At 42.6% G+C, this 20,990-nt stretch overlaps 1 protein-coding gene across 3 annotated transcripts in view; it reads right to left on the minus strand.

Moving 5' to 3' along the window:
• Positions 1–395: 395 nt before the first annotated feature.
• The window catches only part of PLBD1 (phospholipase B domain containing 1), a 34,028-nt gene continuing 13,433 nt past the window's right edge, over positions 396–20,990 (minus strand). For all 3 annotated transcript variants that reach the window (XM_015861955.2, XM_032444391.1, XM_015861947.2), the window contains exons 3-11: positions 19,758–19,841; positions 17,861–17,999; positions 12,730–12,894; positions 10,201–10,345; positions 4,060–4,260; positions 3,806–3,946; positions 2,985–3,170; positions 2,022–2,128; positions 396–661 (exon numbers count right to left, since the gene is read on the minus strand). In XM_015861955.2, the coding sequence (XP_015717441.1) occupies positions 494–661; positions 2,022–2,128; positions 2,985–3,170; positions 3,806–3,946; positions 4,060–4,260; positions 10,201–10,345; positions 12,730–12,894; positions 17,861–17,999; positions 19,758–19,841 (1,336 nt within the window). In that variant the 3' untranslated portion in view covers positions 396–493. The remainder of the gene's footprint in view (positions 662–2,021; positions 2,129–2,984; positions 3,171–3,805; positions 3,947–4,059; positions 4,261–10,200; positions 10,346–12,729; positions 12,895–17,860; positions 18,000–19,757; positions 19,842–20,990) is intronic.

The following is a 20,990-nucleotide window of genomic DNA, read 5'->3' on the forward strand; positions in this document are numbered from 1 at the left end:
AAGAGCTGTTTATTTCTTGTGTGTGTAATTAAGAAGGCTCGGTTACCTACTGTGGAGAACATGGCTGTGACTCTTTGACAGTAACAATCCCCGCTGATAAGCAACTTACAGCATGTTGCCAACACAGCTCAGACTAAAGGCAGCCATGGAGCCAGCAGAGAGGTAAAACCAAGTGGCTCAGCCCAGGCCTGGAGGCAGCTCCTATGTCTAGACACAGATCCCTTCCATGACTGCACAGCAGTTCATTCACACTCTGGGAGCTGCCAAGCTGATGCTCAGACCAACAAAGGGCAGCGCAGCACCTGCTGCCTCCCATCCATCCCAGCCAAGGCCACCCAGACAGCCCAGAGCAGAGTGCTCACTGCGCTGCACAGAGCAGGAGAGGGGCAGGCAAGGCGTGAGGATGTGTACATCCAGCTGGATTTATTACACATAGGAATGAAAGTTTCCATGAAAAAAAGTAAAATCCCATTTTGGAATATCAGCGCTGACTTTACAGGATTGGCCTCATGGTGACAAAGCCGAAGTTGTACGATTCAGGCAGGCCCTGATGGCGTGTGTTGTTGAACCGCCTCCAGGTGAAGACCGGGAGACCACCCTGCACTGGGGGACCATTGATGGCGGTGGCTGTGAATGCTGAAGCCAGGCGGAAATCTGACACCTGCAATGAAGGACAGAAGGGTTGGCCGGTGTTTGACATGCATCCATCTCATAACAGAAACAGAGAGACTTGGAAACACTACAGCACAGAAACGGAGCAAGGGGAAACGCATGTTGGTCAGGCAGAATTCCTCCCCTGCACCAACGTATCTTCAGCCACAAAGGCAGTGCTGAAGGGGCAGCAGCAAAGCACATGCAGCCCTTTGCACTACCCAGGGTGAGAGCAGCACATCCACCTTCACAGCAGACTTCCCTATGCCTGGGAGTCCCCAGAAGGCCACGAGGGCAGCCTAAGATGATCTGGCATAAGTTCTGCTGTGTGTTAAGCACTTGGTCTGTCCCTTGGAAACTGTCAGACAAGGGCAGTACAGTTACTGCAACTGCCTGGAGCTCCCCACCCTGTTTCTTCATTATCTTCCAGTACAGCCCAGCCCATTCCCCTTGCCTAACTGCTGTCAAAGGCACCTGCTCCCTTGCCAGACACCTCTATACAGCAGTTCTCTGTTTTCACTCTCTAACAACCAGCTCTGTGTGTTTCTGCTGGCCACTACAGCAAGCAGGCAGGCCAGCATGGGCTCGAGCAAGCTGAGAGGAGACATTCAGCACCAGCAGTGCCCAAAGGGGCTCCACAGAACCCATTTCAGCCTTCAAACTCAGCCCAGAGGAGGTGGCTGGTCCCTGCAGCATCTACCAGCATGGCAGGGCTGGACAGCTGTACACACAGGTGTTCCCCTCACAGTGAAAACACCACACAGGCTGCCCACAAGAACTGCATCTTTCTCCAACACAGCGGGTCTGAGGACTTCCCCATTTCTCCTTCCCCAGAAAGAATGGTAACCTTTAGCAAACTTTGCTCAGAGCAGTTTTACAGAGAGATGAAGACCTGGAGCATGGTGATTCACTGGAGAGCAAGGCTTTTGTAAAGGTAAAATTAGAAGGAGGATAAAGACACATTCTTGTGGGCTCTGGGGATGCAACCAAGCTGCCTCCATGACCAGGAGGCCCACACTGTGAAGCAATCATCTTCTCCACCTTCCTCCAAGTGATGTAAGGACTCATTTCAACCTTCACTCAGGCTCCTCCTGCTGCAAAGCTTCAGGGCTTCACCCCTAAACAACACAGGTTCCTATGGACAACATTCTTTTGTGCATTTCCCTGCGCATCCTCTGCAACATCACTGTACCAGGAATGGTGTCAGGGGCAGATGGGTCTCTGCACAGGAGCTGCCCAGTACTGGGACAGAGTGAAGAGAAGAAGCAGGCCTGGCCATGCCCACCTCAGTGCAGGGAAAGGCACTGCAAGTGTGAGAAAAGCACTGCAGCAAACAGTCAGCAGAGTCAGTTACAATTGGAGTTGTTTACCTTGGAGTCATAGCAGCCTGCAGGCACTGGGAAGGAAGGATTCAGGTCTTCTCGGCAGCAAATTGTGTTGCAGGGATTGTGTTCAGCATAAGGATCGTGCTGGTAGTCTGGGGAGAAATGGGGCAAGCAGGGAAGAAAAGCAAACAAATGAGTTCCTTTACCCAAAGCCCTCTACTTCTCAAGTCCCCAAACCACTCAAAGCTCAGTGAGCACGCAGTCTATCACACGGCTTTCATGCTCCTCTCCAGGTATCAAATAGAAACCAGTGCTTGAGTAAGGCAAGTTCCAAATCCAAGTCCATTTAGCTATTTCTGCATCCCAGGAGCACCACTGCCCACCTCTAACCACTAATTCCACACGACAAAAATTTTACAGGAACTTTACGTCTCCTCAAAAAAGCAGAACAGAAAGGGGTGAGAGGCAAGGAATGAAGAGTGCAGCAGAGAGAGCCTTCATGTTCCTGTTCTGGAAAAAAGTAAGGAGAAGGAGCAAAGCCTTCAAATACCCACTGCAGTAGCTGCAAGCTAAGAGGGAAGAAGGACAAGCCTCAACACCTGCAAGCAAGCTGCTACTCATAGCCTAATCAGTAGCAATGCCACACCCTGGGAGAGGCCTGCCAGTGCCCAAGCACATTTCTCTGTGTGCTCCTTGTAATTGGGAATCAAAATATAGCATCTATAGCTGTTTGTACTGAGAGATGGGGCTTAGGCAGAAGTTAATTATGCTGGTTTTAATCCAGTAACAAGAACCCTGTAAGGGAAAAACAGTGCAGAGTGTTACCTACTGAAGACCATCCTTCCTGGACTGCAGGAGCTGAAAGGGTAGGCAGAAGCCAAACTGACTTCAGGTTTCATTCTGCACATAGAGCAATGTAACTAATCTGCAAGTAATGCTTTTCACTATAATAAATGTAAACACTGCTGTTTTAAGATCAGCTCCAAAACACAAGAATGTATTTCTTACTGTTATATCTCATGATGTACTTCATGCTTTCTAAGTTGGTCACCTTGCCCTGGTCTCGACGGAAGATTTTTGCTCGTGGAGCAAGCTCATACGAGAAATCCATGCCATACTTCTCAACATATGATGCATAACCACTGAGATTGTAAATCTTCTGATGGAAAGGAATATTGTATGAAGGCCAGTAACCTGCAAGAGAGACAAGTAACATTTCAGACACTTGGAAAAGCTGAACACTTACTTGTAACCAAACAACAACAAAAAAAAAAAACAACAACCACCACATTTTCCATGCTGTGTCGCCTTAACAGCATTTCGAGGAACAACATGTCATACTGGTTTGAAAGGAATAAAACAAAGCACCAGTCAACTGGAATGACTGGAGTTGACTCCCTGCATAACACACACAGGCAATCCGCCCCCAGACTTCCACCCTGAAGACTCATCCTGCCGAGCAGTTGCGATCAGACTTGCAGGAGCCTCAGGTAAAGACACAGATCAGCTACAGCCCTCCTGTAGAGGTTACATTCCTCTGGGACTGTGCAGGGAAAGCTCATTTCCTGCCACCAAGCTTTACAGCATTAGACTTGAGTAAAAGTGCTCCGTTTTCTCCCCTCTTCCCAACTCACTACAGAATCCATGCAGACAGCGCAGTATTCAGCCTAAGATGGACTTAACCAGAGGCTGACAGAGTGGCAATGGAGGGACGTTCACACACGGCCTTCTAACTTGAACCTCAGTAAGCCCTTCCCATGCACAAAGCACACTCAGCTAGCACAAAGACATGGCTTTCCTAAGCCAGCAAACACTACAGGAGCTGTTACCTTTCCGGAGAACATTTGTTTGATCAGAATATTCCACAAGGGTGGGAATCTGCTCAACAATGTACAGAGCACCATCATCAAGGCTCTTCTGTAGCTTGACTTTCTTCAGGTCCAGCACCATGTACTGATTGTTGTAGGTCCCTAGGTACAAGACCAAAGAGTCACATGCCCTGTCTGGGAAAGAAAAGGGGCTTATGGGGGAGGGGGCAAGGAACACATTCTTTCTTTCAAGGTTCATATGGAAGTGTACTTACCTGAGTTGCATTTTGAGAAGGTTTCTGCCCAGGCTTTGCCACTGTCTGCCATCATGTTGGCAATGCGGACCCTCTGCCAAGCAAACAGGGATTCAGGTACCACTTGCTTAATGAGGGTATGGTTGAACACACTGTTGGTGGTCTGCAACATTATCAAGCCACTGCCTAGTATGTAAAAGTCATCCAGGGACACTAAAAAGCCTTAAATAACAATTACACAAAAATTGTTATCTCTGAACCATTGTTGTATTCACAGAACAAAACAAAGACAAAAGGATATGAAGGACAGTGCATGTGCAACTTTTAAAGACAGCCATAAGGATGTTAAAGATGAGATGGCAATATCTGTGAGCACTATACACCCACTGTCAACACAGTTTCTCCCTTGTCGTGCCTTCAACACACACAGCCTGCTTTGTTTGGAGCGTTTGCTTCAGGTTTGTATCTCACGCTTTCCCACTTGTTTCCTTTTCACTTGCCAAGCACCGTCTATTTCCAGGAATTACACAGTGTACAAGTGTTTGTTCCTAACAAAGATTCTTCAAAAAAGAAAAAATTAAATAACACAATTCCACAAACAGATCTTCGTCAACCAGTTTTCAGAGGATTTTGTTTGTTTTTAACTGAATCTCTTCTGGACTAAAGGAGCTAAGCACAACATTCTTTTTCCTTAATCTTCTCCAATCTACCTATTCTAAAAGCTGTCTCCAAGAAACAGGGCAACTCAAACTACAAATCACCTCCTGCATGTGGGAGAAAGTTCTACCTACTCTTCTCTTCAACATGTCACCATTCAACAGCTGTACCAAACTCAATGCCGCCATGACTCTGAGCAGGGTCCCTTCCCGGGCTATATGACAATAGAAGCATTAGGCCCAGCTGCAGACCCTGTGCCAGGTAGTGGTATGCAGACCAAAAGGCAGCCCTCCTTCCAGCAACATTTAAGGACTTCACTTCATCAAGACTTTTTTTTTTTTTTTAAAGTCCCAAGATCTCAAATCAGAACAGGCCCAGGAAAATATGCTTTATAATAGCGAAACAATCTCAAGTAAATAAGAACAAGACAGGAAATACTCTAAATCTGGCTCTGATGGTCTATTTTATACCAAGACACTACCTAACCCAGAGATAAGCTGTTGCATAATAAGTCACGTTCTTGCCCAAAGAAAGCAGAAATGGAACTGGTAAACAACTGATTCCAAACGAGCACCAATGCCCACGTGGGTACCAGTGCTAAGTGACCCGCTCCAAAATAAACTGAATAGCATGAATAGCATTTTCTTCTTTTTCCAATCAACTTCAACTGAGGTAAAACTGACAAACACAGCTCACAGTAAGTGCTAACACAGAAAAGGAAGCTGAATTAACTGAAGTGTGAACTCTAAAGTAGACCTCTCCCAGGCATTAAGCAACAGTACATCCCACGTGAGCTACTAACCATAGGTCCCATGTGACCTACTGGGGTAGGGCCCTTCCAACCCCTACAGTTCTGTGATTCTGTAAATTGCAAAGCTAAGCTGAGCTGAAGACAAGTGGATTTTTTTTTCTAGGCCATACTACTAACCAAGTTTCACCCTGCACTGCTTTTATAATACAATGTGCCCTCCATGATACATCATTACTAGCTCAATTATCCAGAGACAACATATGCCATTATGATTTAAAGTACGGGCACCCCTGAGGAAATGGGAAGTTAAACACGTGTGACAGATTTACCAAGGACAAAGACAGCCACAAAAAAAAAAAACAAACAGGTGAAGAATACAGATACTAAGAGATATGTAATAGCCTCTTGAGTCCTCATTTTTTTTTCATCATGTACAAGAATCTGCTGTAATTGAAATTGTCTTCCAGGTAAACTGTACAAAGAGATAACAGTGACATATTTTCCCTGTAAACCCATCTCTCACTTTTATCAGCTACTCTCAGTCTCAAGCACTTCTGATTGCCTTTTCAGGGCCTTAGTCATTTAGATGCAGTTTCTGGGATACTGAAGTTTCTAGAGTCTGGAGCTTCATTCACAATACTATTAATTAGCCAAGCAAAACAAAATACTTTCTGAAATCTGAGCCAGTGTTCCCTGGGGAGCACACTGAATAGCATAGTCTCATAGTCTCGTGCGGGTTGGAAGGGACCTTAGAGATCATCGAGTCCGGCCCCCGGGATTCGAGCCTCTGTGTAGCAGAGCGGCACTTCTACCACTTGCACCACAGGGGGGATTCGAACTCCGGGCCCCAGTGTTGCAAGGCGGCATTCCTACCACTGCATCACCGGTGCAGCTATTGTTCCAAAAGAGGAAGCGGCTGCTTTGTCAGTCAGATGGCATCCCCTTTTCTGGTACTTTAAAAGGTCGTTGTGCTCATTGGTGTACAGAAAGGTACAGTATTATGGTCGGAAAATCTGAGACAGGATGTCTGTACATCACCTCCCAGGGATGAGAGTAGCTCCTGGCCACAGTGCCTACTGCTCTGGGCTACAGGCACATTTAACAGTGTGAAGGGAGCTGCCTTCTCTGTCTGAACTTTCTTAATCCCACCAGCAGCTGCTTTTCATGCCAAGACTGCATGGCCAGCTTCCTTTCACTTGCAAACCTCTCCCATGCACTAAGCAATAGTACATTCCATGCCAGAGATGAGATAACAGTCCATGTGGATCAGATACTTTCCCCTGCTCACCCCCAGGTTTTAGATACATATTGAAGGCAGCTGGGAAACAAGAAATAGTTTGGCAAAATTCACAAGCAGAGGAGAATTTGCCTGTCTGCTGAATACAAGGCCTACCGCCCTTTCCATGTGTTGTTCTTCCTTAAAGCAATGACATCGTTCCTCTTCATCCTGCCTCAACAGCACACAACCATCTCGTGCCTGTCTTAACCACGCAACATCCTGACTGCAAGGCAAAGGAGCAAAACTGCTATAAAGCTCTTCTTAATTGTTTTGCTCAAGAAGCTAAAAACAGAAGAAGACTGCACATCATCTAGAAAAGGGGATGTCAGTATCTAACCCATCGTGCTTGGGTCCAAATGGTAGGTTCCCTTTTCTAAATGGGGCTCAAGACTAACAACAAGCAGATGGGGACTTTGGAAACCAATTTTCTCTTGCTGTCCACGGAAACCAACAGCTTTCAACAGCTAACAGGGCTCATTTCTTCAGATGGCTCAGCAGGGCAGTACAGAACAGCGACTGCACACTTGGGGCATTTTTAGTCTCAGCTTTGCTGTTTTACTAGACTTGTCTTGCAAAAACTAGCACCTGTCTACTCCATGCCATCACATTTCTTATCCCTCCAAATGAGTACAGTTTCACTCAACAGCTGTGAACAGCCATAACACGGCCTGTATCTCTCTGCTGTGCAGAAACTCACTAGCCACACTGAGCACTTACACTCAGTCTCAACAAAACTCTGAAGTCAGAGCTGAGTCATTCCTCCCTTCCAGAGGCTCACAGAGCTGTTCTGCATGTAGCTCCATAAAGATGCTTTCAACAGAAAAGAAAGTTAAAACTTATGAGCAAGGGTTCAAGTGAGGTTTAGGATTAGCATGGAAATGAGCTGCAGGTGGATGAATCCTTCTCCAAAAGCAGGGACTACTACTCCCATTCCCACCTGGTAGTTCCCCCCATTGCTACCATTGCTCTGAAAGGGAGAGAGCAGCAAGGAGATAAACTGAAGCAGTGTGGTTTGAGCATGCTGGCAAGAATTGCTGGAGCAGAAGGGATGGACTCTGCAGTCTGAGGCTGTCCCAACAACTGAGCCTCAGCAACAACAAGGAAGCATGAGGCCTTACAGCTGTAGCATAATGCATAAGTTGTTCTACATCATGGTTAATCAATAGGCTTAGATCCTCAAAACTGAGTAATAACAGATATACTTTTACAGTGTAATTTCCCAATCTTGCCTGTCTTTTGAAAATCAGTAAATAAACTGAAGAATTTTACTCTGTGATTCCAGGAAAAATCAGGGAGTTGGCACATTCCTCCTCAGAATACAAGCATCACCTCAAAGTGTTTCTGACACAGCTTTCAGACAGTTTTACTTCATAACCAGGCTACCAGATGACAGAAATCTATGAATTACTCAGTTGTTATTGAAGGCCCGAAAAGAAACCTGCCTCTTAATGCTTTTCTCACCCAAAAGTCAATACTTCTATGTTCAAGCGATTGCACAGGATCATTCAGTATTATTCAGAACCAGTAAGAATGTCCCAGATACTACCTGACAGGATAAAGAGGAGCAAGAACTTGCACGCAGGGAGAAGTTACAATGGCAGAGCTGAGCCATGACCAGGGCCTGTGGATTCCATGGTCAGATGCCCTGAAAATCTACAGCTTCATCTGATTATAACACAGAGCAGAGGAACCTGTCAGTCCCCTCCTTCCTGCATGATGTCCTGAGGTCACTACCAGGACAGTGGCTTCACAGCTTGCTCATCTTCTGCAGAACTGCAAGTTTGTGAGCTACACCCACAGCTAACATGATTTGCTGCAGTCAGTGGATGGTGCTCACCTGGCTGGCAGTGCTACCTTGTAATTAGGCTGCTAGCGAGTGCACTTGTCATACCACAGCTCTCTCAAACTCCACTGCAGCCATGGGGACTACGTTTTGCAACAGCTCTCACTAAATTCTGTTGGTAGAAGTAAACCACCACATCACTGAGTCAGAGTCCAGCTGGAACAGGCAATCTTTAAAATAAGCCCTCTCTTTAAAGTCCCTGCAGACTCCAGGCTCAGGGAAGTGCACTGGGATTCTGTATGTTAACAAACAGACTCGGATCATTTTAGCACAGCAGCAGCTGATTTTCAGATACCTAGCGTGGTTTATCTGTCCTGTCAAAACGTAAGTATTTCACTCTGTATTAAGAATCTACAGAAGGAACAACCCAAAGACATCAGCATATACACCCACTAACAAAACAGTAATATTAAATAATAATAAACATCACTCTGCATGACTGATCCTGATCCCAAGCTTGAATCTGCAGCACAACACAGTATGCAACAGCTAGAAAACACAGTTACACTCCCTAGAAGAACAGCACTATGCACAGCAGTACTTCTTCTGAGAGGTACAAGATCCAGAATCACCTTTGATACTTTCAGGTGACAAAAAGAGCTCAGGCAGAGGCCTTTATTTCCTACCAGGTAACAAACACTCTGCAAAATTCCTTCCGACAAGCACTGGAATTCCTCAGACGCTCCTGATGTCAGGATGCTCATGAAAGGCTGTTTGCTTTACATGCATTTGCCAAAATCCTTCTAACTCCTTCCTTAAAGTGAAAATCACAGAACAAGTCTCAGGAGTCTGTGCCATGAAGCACCCCTTGCCTCCAGAGGAAGGCAAGCACGGCAGTTAATCAAAGCACCATCTCAAATCATCAGCCAAGACAACTTATTAAGAATCAGATCACCTCCTGCAGCACGTGCTCTACTTTGCTTTAAGAAGCTGAAGATTGAATGCTTGGCAATTTTTGATTTTGAAATTCCGCCTTTAAAAACATGTGCAGTGCTGACACATACAAAGAGTCCTAAATCTGCTCGGGTGTTTTTTTCCATGCCTTTCAGTACTATGCTAAGCAGCTTAGAGTACATGGTTTACCACTGAAATATTCAGTGCTGGCAGTTCTTTCAGGAAACTTGAGATTACTTCCTGCCTAATCTTCCCAAGAGGGATTGGAAGTGTTCTTGCTGGATATATTCCTAACACATGAAATAAGCATAAAAACACTCCCTTTTGTCACAGTTAATAAAGAAGTTGCAAGAGGAGAACAGAACGACTGGAGGTTTCCTCACCCAACATTAAAGAAGTCTCTACAATTCCTAACAGCTACAGCTTGATAATCTCCAAGCAACGGTCATGCCCCAGTGCTATGCAGATCTGTTCAAAACTGCACTATCACCAGACACGTGATTGCCAATGACAAGGTTAGAAGTTCAGTAGTTTAGATGACTTTGCACTACACAAAGCAGGATCTGAAGAAGCACATCTATGCTGCAAGTAGTAGAATATTTAACTTAGTACTACTCTGAGTGCTGAATGTGATTGACCGACAGCAAAACAAAACCAAGATGTTCCAAGCAGAAAATCAGATATCTGAGACATTTTGTGCTCTCAGTGGCTCGTGAGGTATCTTTTTTTTAACATTACCTGGGTAACTGCTGAATGAGAGACGGTTGGTGCTAGTGTATGGATCGACTATATTGAAGTTCCAATGCTTATATATCCTCAGTGTGGCTGCATATGTAAACCAGCTGGAATGGGCAAAAAATATGTTCTCATATCCAGGTAAAACCTGGAAAACAAACAGAATGATGAACCATTTCAGGTCTTGTTATACTTCACGTGTTTTGTACTTGAAAGAAACTGGGAGAACAACTTGTTTCAAGTAGCTTAGCTAACCGCATTGTTCAAATAGCAAATGATTCTTGTGCCTTTTAACTGAACAATGAATTTTTGACACCTTTGGAAATAATTCTCGTTCACATGTTGTTTTCAAATAATTAGTTGCCATTGTTCAAAATTAAACCATTTAGGTCTCATTAGGACACCCATGTCACAAGACATATTTTCTTTCCCCAGTTTGCTCTTGAATAGTTGTGTTGATGCATGCAAACCAGCTCTCCACAAACATATCGAACATTAACTTACAACATGCTCTCTCCATAAATACCTCTGGGAAACTCTGAAGTAAAGAGCGAAATGCAAGTGCATATTGATAGTACACCTTAAACAGTTTCCCTGGTTCTAAGATTTACTGCTAGTTCAAACCACTTGCTGCAGGCAAGTTGAATAAATGCTCCACAATTTAAGATGCCTATTTTTGCACTGGGTTATGGATCTCCATACACTGCCCAGGTTATTGATAATTTTAGCTGAATAAATTAATTGCAGCCATGATGTATCAGACATTTATAGTCAAAGCATTTTTATCTGTCATTACTCTCAATGGAAAGCTATTAGAGAACATCACTGCTAACACTGAGTAAACTTCTTTTATGAGGGCTGTTGTGAAAGCAATGCCTCCTATTTTATCATGGCAGCCCACAGCTTCAGGGGCTGAAACTTCACCCAGTATTCTTGTTGCAGCGCGACAGATGGCAGCAGAGGGGCAGGCTGACAAAATGGTGTCTGATGTGTGCAGTGCATTTGAAGCAAGTGTGTCACTGAATTTCTCCATATGGAAAAATGGCACTTACTGACATTCATCACTGATTGCTGAATGGTTATAGAGACCAAACAGTGAATGTAAGCACAGTGAGGCAGTGGGTGGTGCAGCACTGGCAACCATGACATGAAAGACAAGACACATTCCAGTTGACCACATGCAGATCTCGCACCACAAAATGAAGAGCATCTCAATCAGCTCATGCAGGTGAATCAGCAGATTACAACCAGGGAACTGTGTACAGAGCTGAATATGGACCTCAGTGTGTTGGAAACAATGGTGGCAATGCTGGAATAGCAGAAGTTTCTTCCAGGTGGGTCCCATAAATGCTCATACAGGAAGAGAAAGAACACCATATGCAAGTTTGTCAGGACCTGTTAAACCAATATGAGGCTGAAGGTGACAGTTTCCCGGATCACATCATTACAGGTGATGAGACATAATGTCATCACTGTGAGCCAGAGTTAAAACAGTCCATGGAGTGGTGATGTGTGAATTCCCCTTCAAACAACAAGTTCCAATATGCAGCTCTCAGCAAAAGTGATGTGCGCTGCCTTTTGGCATAAGAAAGAGTTGGTCCTTCTGGATTTCCTGGAACTTGAACAAACTGTCAACTCTGAATGCTACATTGCAATGCTGACTAAACTGAAGGCCCAAACTTCCAGAGTCAGGCCAGAGAAGAAGACAACCTTCCTCTTGCAACACAGTAATGCTAGGCTCTATACCAGTTTGAAGACCATGGAGCATATTACCAACTTATGGCAGGACAGTTCCACCACACCCAGCACATAATCTAGATTTGGTACCTTCTGACTTCCATCTCTTTGAGCCAAGGAAATACTGACTCCTAGCAGTGATGCTGCCATACTAGCTGTGAAACAGTGGGCCACCTCTGCTGGTACAGATTTTTACAAGCATAGCATGCAGGCTCTTGTTCATTGCTGGTAAAAATGCATAGCTAATGGTGGTAACTATGTTGAAAAATAGTGTTTCATAGCTGAGAATTTGCTCTATCATATAGTGTTATTGTGCTCTTCTGATCTGTTGTAGTTTCCATGGAAATAAATAGGAGGCATTACTTTCAGAGCAACCTATGTAATTTCAAGACTGTATTTACCAACCATCACTGTCTTCCTCCCTGTTTAAAATTCCCAAGGTATTCATAGACATTCATGGTATCCCCTTTCGGATTTTGCTCGGCTATATGAAACAAGTTACTCTTCCAGTTTCTTCCCATTGGCAGCTCCCCGTTCCCAGTATCATACTGACATTTTACTACCAGTCTCTGGAGTTTTGAGTTCATTTGTTTTTGTTGTTCCCCTCTCTCTAAACACCAGTGAACAAAACTGGACCCAAAATGCCATGCAGGTACATACAGTAACTTCATAAAAGCAATTTAATTGACAAGGGTGTCTATTCAGGTGCAATGTAAACAGTGAAGACTACAGAAGCATACACTCATAACACTGTGAATCAACATAATTGCTAGAAATGAAATTCTCAGTGCTCACCTTGATGAGAGCAGAGCAGTGACCCATATCCCACTGGTATTTCCCATGGCCTCCAGCTTCGACATTGCACTGTCCGCTCCGTGCAGAATACTCAAACAATGCAGGAATGAGATCCAACAGGTCTCCAACAGCATTCAGAAACTGGACATCAAAGACGCTCAGTGGCTGAAGGAAGAAAAGACCACAACAGATGCTTTCAGATAGAACAGTGTCAACACAATCTCACTTGTTAGGATTTTTTTTCGTTCTCAAAGGAATTCATCCTATACTTTCTAGAAAATACCTTTCCACAAGGCCCACAAGTTAAAACCATCTGGAATGAGGCACTTTAAATATCCTTAAGGGTCTAGCCCTTCTGGTAGAAATACCAATTCTAGCATTTCCAAGGGGAAAAAAAAAGAGAAAGTAGCTGTAATTTAGAAAACCTCTGTGTATCTTTGTGAACAGCATATTAAGGAGCCTGCAGTTACTCCAGCATGAGAGTTTGTGGGCTTTTTTAGTATATTTATTAAAAGCCTTTGAAAAGGCTTAGTACACACTCGGGTGAGCTCTGGGATTCTTATAAGGACTGCAATTAAAGACAACCTCAGAATTGAGGAGAAAACAAATGTAGGAAGTGAGATACATTAACAGCGCTAATAAAGCATGGAACTAGCTGAAAAAAGGAAGTCAGTCAAAAGGCTCTCCACTAACAGGCTTTCAAAAAACCCTTATGGGCAGAAACAGCCATGGTTAACTATACACACCTCACCGAGCAACATATTCTTCAGAGTCCTCTTTCATTGCCTATTCAAAAATAAAACCTTAAGTCTGAGCTCAGCCTTCAAAGGCCATTTTCTAACTCTTTCTTATTCTTTCAAGCTCTGTCTTTAGTTAAGGCAAGGCCTAAGAAAAAGAACAGAATACAAATCAGCATAGGGCTATGACTACTAACTGTAGAATCACATAGCAGGGAAGCACATCGCTTGCAATATACATCACTAATGCTAAACTATAAAGCTGAACTCTCTCTGCAAATACCAGTAAAGAAGAGGAAAGGGCAACAAAAACAACCAACCAGAAAAATAATGCCAAATTCAGGGAATACTTTCCTTTTATTCAGAAGGCTGAATTCTGTGTTACCCATCTACTGTTTTGGCAGAGCAAATAACCAACAGGAAAACTAAAAATAATGTAAGCCCTAGTGTATATAACCCAGGGGAAGGAACTAAACCTTCCCACAGGCTTACCAAGACAATAATGGAAATAAACTATTCTCACAACTAAAATCATACACTGCTAAAGGTCCTAACAGCAGCTACAGTGTACAAGAAAAAAATCCAAAGCAAATTGAAAGGATGTTATATTTCTCTAGCTTGTCATACTTCTGCTATAAGGTCATAAACAGGGAGCAGCAGAGGTCATGACTGATAAAAATCAGGAGATGTTCCTTTGGATAGTTTTAAGCAACTCAGTAGTATGAATCATTTACAGACAAGTCCCAACAACTGCTGTTTCACTGAAATCCTCATGGACAGACCTGCCACAGTTCCAGCACATCTTCCCCCATCCATCTGTACTTAAAGCACTGCAAGTTAAACATGCTGTGAGAAGAAGCTGATGTCCAATTTACAAACATTAGTCTAAGAGAAAAATCAGGGAGGAAACTGATAAGCTGACATTATCCCCAGGAAGCAGGAACAGGACTGCATGTAAGAATACTCCACCAGCCTTCAGACTTCTGAACTACTCTCTCCTCCTCCTGCTACCCTCTCCATATTCTCCCTTATAAAACCTGCCTTCCTTATGACATCTCCTGACACTGCAACAACATCACTTATAATAACTTGTATATTTTTTTTTAAAAATCCATATTTATGTGCTATATCATAGCCATTTCAAATGGGAAATTCATTAAGTACTAGGAAGCCCATTCAAACTAGAACCAAGGTACTACAGAAGGAAGCTATCAGCACTACGATCACAGAAAGGTGGCCAGGAAGGTAGGAGGACAGATCCCTTTGAGCAGAACAGCAAAGAATATGTAAATTCCTGGTGTTCCGCTGAGTGAGATTGCCATCTCCCAAAGTCAGCCAAAACAGAGAAGTAAAAGAGGAACTAGGTCATTAAGTACCCATTTGAGTTCTGTTTTCATTTCCCTTCTGAAGTGCGAGCAAGTTACATTCCAACTTATTTCCAAGAATTCATGCCATGCAAGGAAAAAACTTTTTATGTTTTAGACTAATGCTGGCCAGGTGACATTAGAGAAGTCTGACATGCTCAGTGTAAGAGCTTCTCACAAAAACAATGCATTCAAACAGGAGACTCAGGCAAGTCTGGGAATTTTGGGGGCAGGCTGATGCATTTCCCACCACGCTGAAAGCCTGAGTAGGGGAATAACTACACCTGACTTTCCAAAACATTTGGAGAAGTCTTCTAAGTAAGATGTTAATCCAAGCCCACCAGCAAGAATTAGATAAGCATACACCATAACAAGTGCATAATACAAGGAGTATTACAACCACCTTCTCCCATCTATCATAGCACTGCCAGGAAAACTCCTTGTATGCTTCCTGAAGAAGACTGAATGAATGTGCTATATTGACAAGCAGTGACATGATACAGCCATGACAAGAGAAAAAGTCCTTCAGCTAAAACATATCAGACATACTCTAGAGTACCAGCCTGAAAAATGGGGGAAAAAAAATCAAACTGATTTTTTCTTTCCCAATGTAAATTTACTACCAGCTTTAAGGAGACAAACTCAGAAGAGGTAGCAGATAAGAGAACAAGCCTTAAATGCTCCTCTACAAGAAACAATAAAATAGTCTAGTTATTCTGTAACAATTGCCTTTCAGTGACCTCCCCATGCATGAGCATTCTCCATAATAAGGGAGCAAGTACAAGTAGAGCTGTCCCAGAGTCACTGCAGTATTTAAAACTCTTCCACCTCCTTATTCAAGAATAATTTCCCTGTGTAGACAAGCCCAAGATTAATCACAGCGTTGGTACAGCATTAGGCAGATGAAAAGGCTTAATGTTCTTTGAGTGCCCCTCCTTCAGAAATTGTCCTGACAAAAGGGTTGGGTTTGTTTACTGAATAGAAAATGTTGTCAAACCAGATGGAATAATTTCACACTTTAACATGAAAATGTATTCAGACTTTGACATAATTCTCAATGATACCAGTGAACATCAAATTCTAGATACACAAGTTTCCAACAAGCATTGCTCTCATGCAGGTCTAAATGAAGTGCCTACCTAGAATATCCCTGCAGGATACCTGGCTTTATACAAGAAAAACAAATAAACAAACAAACAAACAAACAAAAAAAGATTAAAGAGTCCATTACAAAACATATGCTCCATACAGAAAGAAATAAAAACTATGTACTAGTGCTACTACTAAGCAGCTCGGTGTCCAAACTGATTTTCTCTCTGCAGTAAGGTGTGGTCATTTGGGACAGGTAATAATGGTGCTTCCTTTGGATACTGCAGAAATACTACATTTGGGAGGGAAGAACAGGGAATAGAACATTTTAGACTGTCACTTATCTGTACTTACAAAATCCAGCTCTCATTTGCGTGCAGCTGTCCAAATTGTACTCAGAAAATGGAGACTGATGTTAACTAACAAATTGTCTCAGGTAAACACAGGAAACTGCAGTACTGTGTGAAGTGACATACACACATGGAATATTTTTGCTTTGGGAAAGAGAAGAAAGGTATGGATCCCAACACAGGTGATGCTGCCTAAAGCTAAAATTGTGAGAGCAGCAGGAAGGGCTGGAAATAATTCACACCATCTGCACCAGGCATATCTGGGAAAATAAATACATAAGTGTATATTCATGCACACATATATAAATACATGTACACATAGATGTATATGTGCCTATACACACACACTACATATAGCTCAACCATACAGTTGTTTCAGACTGAGCCACATGTCTGAATCACGCTTAAATGCACCATTTTGTATCAGTAATGCTGGTGAGATGTTCCCTGTCTGAAAGAGGATCAAAATGATGTGGTTACTTCAGAGGTCAGTGCTTTTAATACCAACTACACAGACAGAAAAAGATCAATGAAAACACACTGCAGACACAAACTAGCACTTTTCAAGCTCATCTGAATCTAAAGCATTCCAAAGCAGCCAAAAAACTGATAAGATTTGCAGGACTCTACAGCTACATATGTTATAAAAAGGAATTATTTCCCTATAGAATCGCAGCTTCTCAATATCTTCCCTATAATTCGGATGCACCAGGATGGATATTTTCATTATTGTCAAGAATCTTTTCTTTTAGTTTGAACTCGTTCCTACTCAAGAAAGCCACAAAGCAAGGTTCATTCAAAGAAGAGATGACATGCATTTTACTAAAACCCAATTGCTTATGGTTCCTTATTGTTATCTTCTCTAAATTCTCAGTATGAATGATCCAAAGCAAAAAGTCAACTGCAATTACTCAGGTCCTCTTATACTCAGGAACCCAGTCGACGTACTAGACTTAAAAAGACATTTGTAATTACTACAGCTCTACTAAATTTAAGGGAGCGGTGGTACTGCATACAAGTTGATGACCTGGAACACAATTCTAACCAAACTAGAAAAACAATATTAATTAAAGAAAAACACCCCATTTGGCCTTCCACAACACTGACCACACAGTTTAAAATGAGAGACCTGGAAAACAGAAAGGGAGATAGCAATGTAAAATATCCTTTAAAATCTAGAAGGTTTGATGCTTGGAAATAAAAGTTTTTAACATGGTCCCTGTTTGCTGCTTCATGCTGTTGCAGCTACTCTTCACAGAGAGTCATTTGCTCAGTAACAATTGCACAGCAAACATCTTAGAGAAGTGTGGTATCTTTCCAGCATTCACACTTGAATACAAAAGCCACTCCCAACCTAATCAGCATGTGAGGACAGAGTTCTAAGTGCAAAGGTCTGTAGTGACACAGGAGAGCTCAGTAACAATCTGTACTGGGCAGTGACTGAAGCTTTTGTAGAATCACATGCAGAATGAATGCTTTTCACTGCTCTTCATACACACTTTTTTCTTCTATAATATCAGATTCCCTTTTCACATCTTCATCTTCTGACATCCCAACCCCAACTACTGAAAAAGAGATGCAGTAATCTTACTGTTTGTTTGTGTAGTTTAGCCCACTCGAGGGCTCCCATGTATAGACCATCCAACTGTGCAATAATATAGCCAGCATGCCTCCAAAAAGGGTCATCCTTATTATTTCTGATTTGTTGTCTTGTCCATTGATCTTGTCTCCTGCAGAGGAACAAACAGGTTGGGGTTTTCTTGCTTTTGTTTTAGAATATAATTGATATTGCAGGAAAGGGACAACTGCAGGCCTGTATTACAACCCAGATATCAAAACTTTCCTAGTGTTTGGAGCCAAATCATATTTTGGAAATTCAGAGGTTGAATCCTCTGGGTGCAAGTATTCAGATCCATGTAACATACCCAACAGTTATTAGCATACACTGCTTCAGAGCTAAAGGAAGAGATTGATTCCATCTCTGTGGGACTCACCTATGTCAAATCTAGCATCCTCTCATAGTCACTAAAGACAAACAAGCATTTGACACATAAGGTGAACAACTCCCTTTCAGATGCCTACTTGAGGATAGAATATGTGGACTTTTGAAGTCCCCTCATTTCTCTCCCCTGGGAATAAGTGCAAGAAGGCTTTCTGGTGGCAGTGCTTGAGCACTGCTGAAGAAGCACCATTGTTCTCCTCTGATGAGAAGGTGGGGGGCCAAACACAATCATTCCCTGTGCTAAGTCCAACCAAGAAGTCACTAGCCAAAGTCACTAGCCGAATAACCCAGGTTTACAGCATGAGACAACAGAAGCTGAACAGACCCAAGGACAAGAGCAATCAACACTATGCACATTTCCCAGAGTTCCCTCTTTCACTGTGCACAAAGGGCTGCAGATAAACCTGAGTTATCAGAATAAGCCAGGATCAGAGCATGACCTCTGGGCTTCTGTCTATCCACCTATCTAGTGTTATATATAGCTGGAAAAAAGGGACTTAATCTGGCAAGGAAGTAAACTCTTCCTGCAGTATATGGCTGACAAAATCACCCAAGTTTAGTTGTCTGAAAGTAAGAAGATGCAAGAAGTATGTCAAAGGAAATGGGAATATGATTACCAGTGCATTGTGGGGGGTACAAATGCTATTCTGAGTTACACAGGCAAAAAGACCTGGATATGGTACCTACCTCCTCTTTCTCTCCAAGAGGCTACAATTATAGGAAGGGAGTGGTAAGACTTTTTTTGTGTTCTATTTACATACAGCAAAAACAACAGACTTGATGTAAGCGCAACAATAACAGAATTATTCACGTATGTAGCCCCTTGCAGCAAAAATAACACAACAACCCACAACAAAGTGAAACGTAATTAGTCTGCAGGAGTGACATAATGGAAGAAAACACAAGTCTAAGGAGATGTAAAGTGCTAATCACAGTTGAGTCTTCCAGTACCTAGCGTGGTTTTTCTCCCACTTCTGGCTTCCAAGCTGCATTATTATTTGAGCAGAATTACTTTTGATTTATACAGCTGAAAAGAACAGGGAATGAGGACTTTCTTGATTAGAGGACAATTTACTTCAATGCTAGAATTTAAAAAAATCTTATCTCAACACAGAATGAAAGAACATAAAGTGCTAAAAAGAATAAGGTACCAGAAGACCACAGTGTTCAGTGAAGCATTCAAAATGCCAGTTTTTAGGAAAGGATTCTGACTAGAGTAAACTTTGGGATCGGTTGGCATTACCTACACCCAACTGTGGTGAGGGCTTTAAATATTTCATTGAAAGAATTAGAAAAGGGCATGCGCCCATCTTCATTCCTGTTGAGAATTTTTTACTTCCCCCACACATGAATACCACACAGTCAGAAGAAAAGTAAGCATGTATTTTCTTTAGGCTTTAAGAAAGAATGTTTATAAACTCAAAAATCTGCTCACGCTCCAACCTCAAATCTTGATTATTGCTTTTTCTAATAACTAAATACATACGCCATGAAATTCTGTACTCCACTTCGAACCGTGGGATTTTTAATTAATTGTGGATACATGTTTGCAGCGTGGTCATACATATGCCTGAAAGAAAAAAACAAAAAGCAAAGTTACTCTTTTCCATCTCCTTCCCTCTTTCACACCACCCCACTTATCACCAAACAATGGCAGACAAGCACCACAGTCCACAAAATCAGCTTTTTCAAATTATAGAAATGACTTTATATACTGAATCCATGAGAAACAGCAAAGTTAACACAAAGGGATTGATGAAATTTGAATCAGAATAAAAGACCTTTCTAATGCTTGCTCAAACAGCTCTACAATGGAAAAAGAAGCAAAAATGAGAAGCAAACTTTCAGATTCAGGAAATGTTTGTAGACCAGAACCACTTTGGAGGTTCTGGCACATTAACATAAAGCACAACAGAAATGGCTTATTAGAGAGCTATTCTATTTGGAGTCAAGAAAGCCAGAGAGATCAGAAGGATATTATGTGCTGAATTAGTAGTGAGAATTTCAGCCTGATATCTATCAGTTTTCACTCACCATTAACCATGTTCATCCACATAACAAGCAAAGTATCTCTATTTTAAGGTGTAAGCTGATCTTGAGCATTCCCAAATAGCAGACTCATGCCAGCTCTAAACAAATTCATCTTTATGGAAAACAGAATTATTGTAGCATGGGGGGTTTTTTGCTTGTTGTTTGGGGGGAGAAAAGGGGTTAAATTTGTTTCTGTTGTTTTTAGATTGAGTTCAGTTAATTGTCTCATTTCTACTAACTACAAGGAACAAAACATTATTTTATGCTTGTTACTATTTGTTTAGATATTGAAGTGAATCACTTTACATTTCCAGACAAAATTAACCACCAGAAAGAATTCAGGAGCCCATGAGTTAAAAGTCACACTTCAAGTTTCAGTCAAGTGAAGTTGCTCAATTCATGCATCTGATCCTTGGAATCTTCTCATTCCATTAGTTTTTCTCCCATCAACATTTCTTCATGTTGTGCAGACTGAACTTACACTTTCTCAACCACTGAGACACATACAGAAAAAGGGGCAAAAGAAGAAGAAGGGGGGGGCGAAAGAAGAAGAAGGAAGCAGGGGGGGGAAAAGAGGGGGGGGGGAAAAGAGGGGGGGGGAAAAGAGGGGGGGGAAAGAGGGGCGGGCGAAAAGAGGGCGGGGGGAAAGAGGGGGGGGGGAAAGAGGGGGGGGAAAGAGGGGGGGGGG

Source organism: Coturnix japonica, chromosome 1, assembly GCF_001577835.2.
Source record: "Coturnix japonica isolate 7356 chromosome 1, Coturnix japonica 2.1, whole genome shotgun sequence".
Lineage (NCBI taxonomy): Eukaryota > Metazoa > Chordata > Aves > Galliformes > Phasianidae > Coturnix > Coturnix japonica.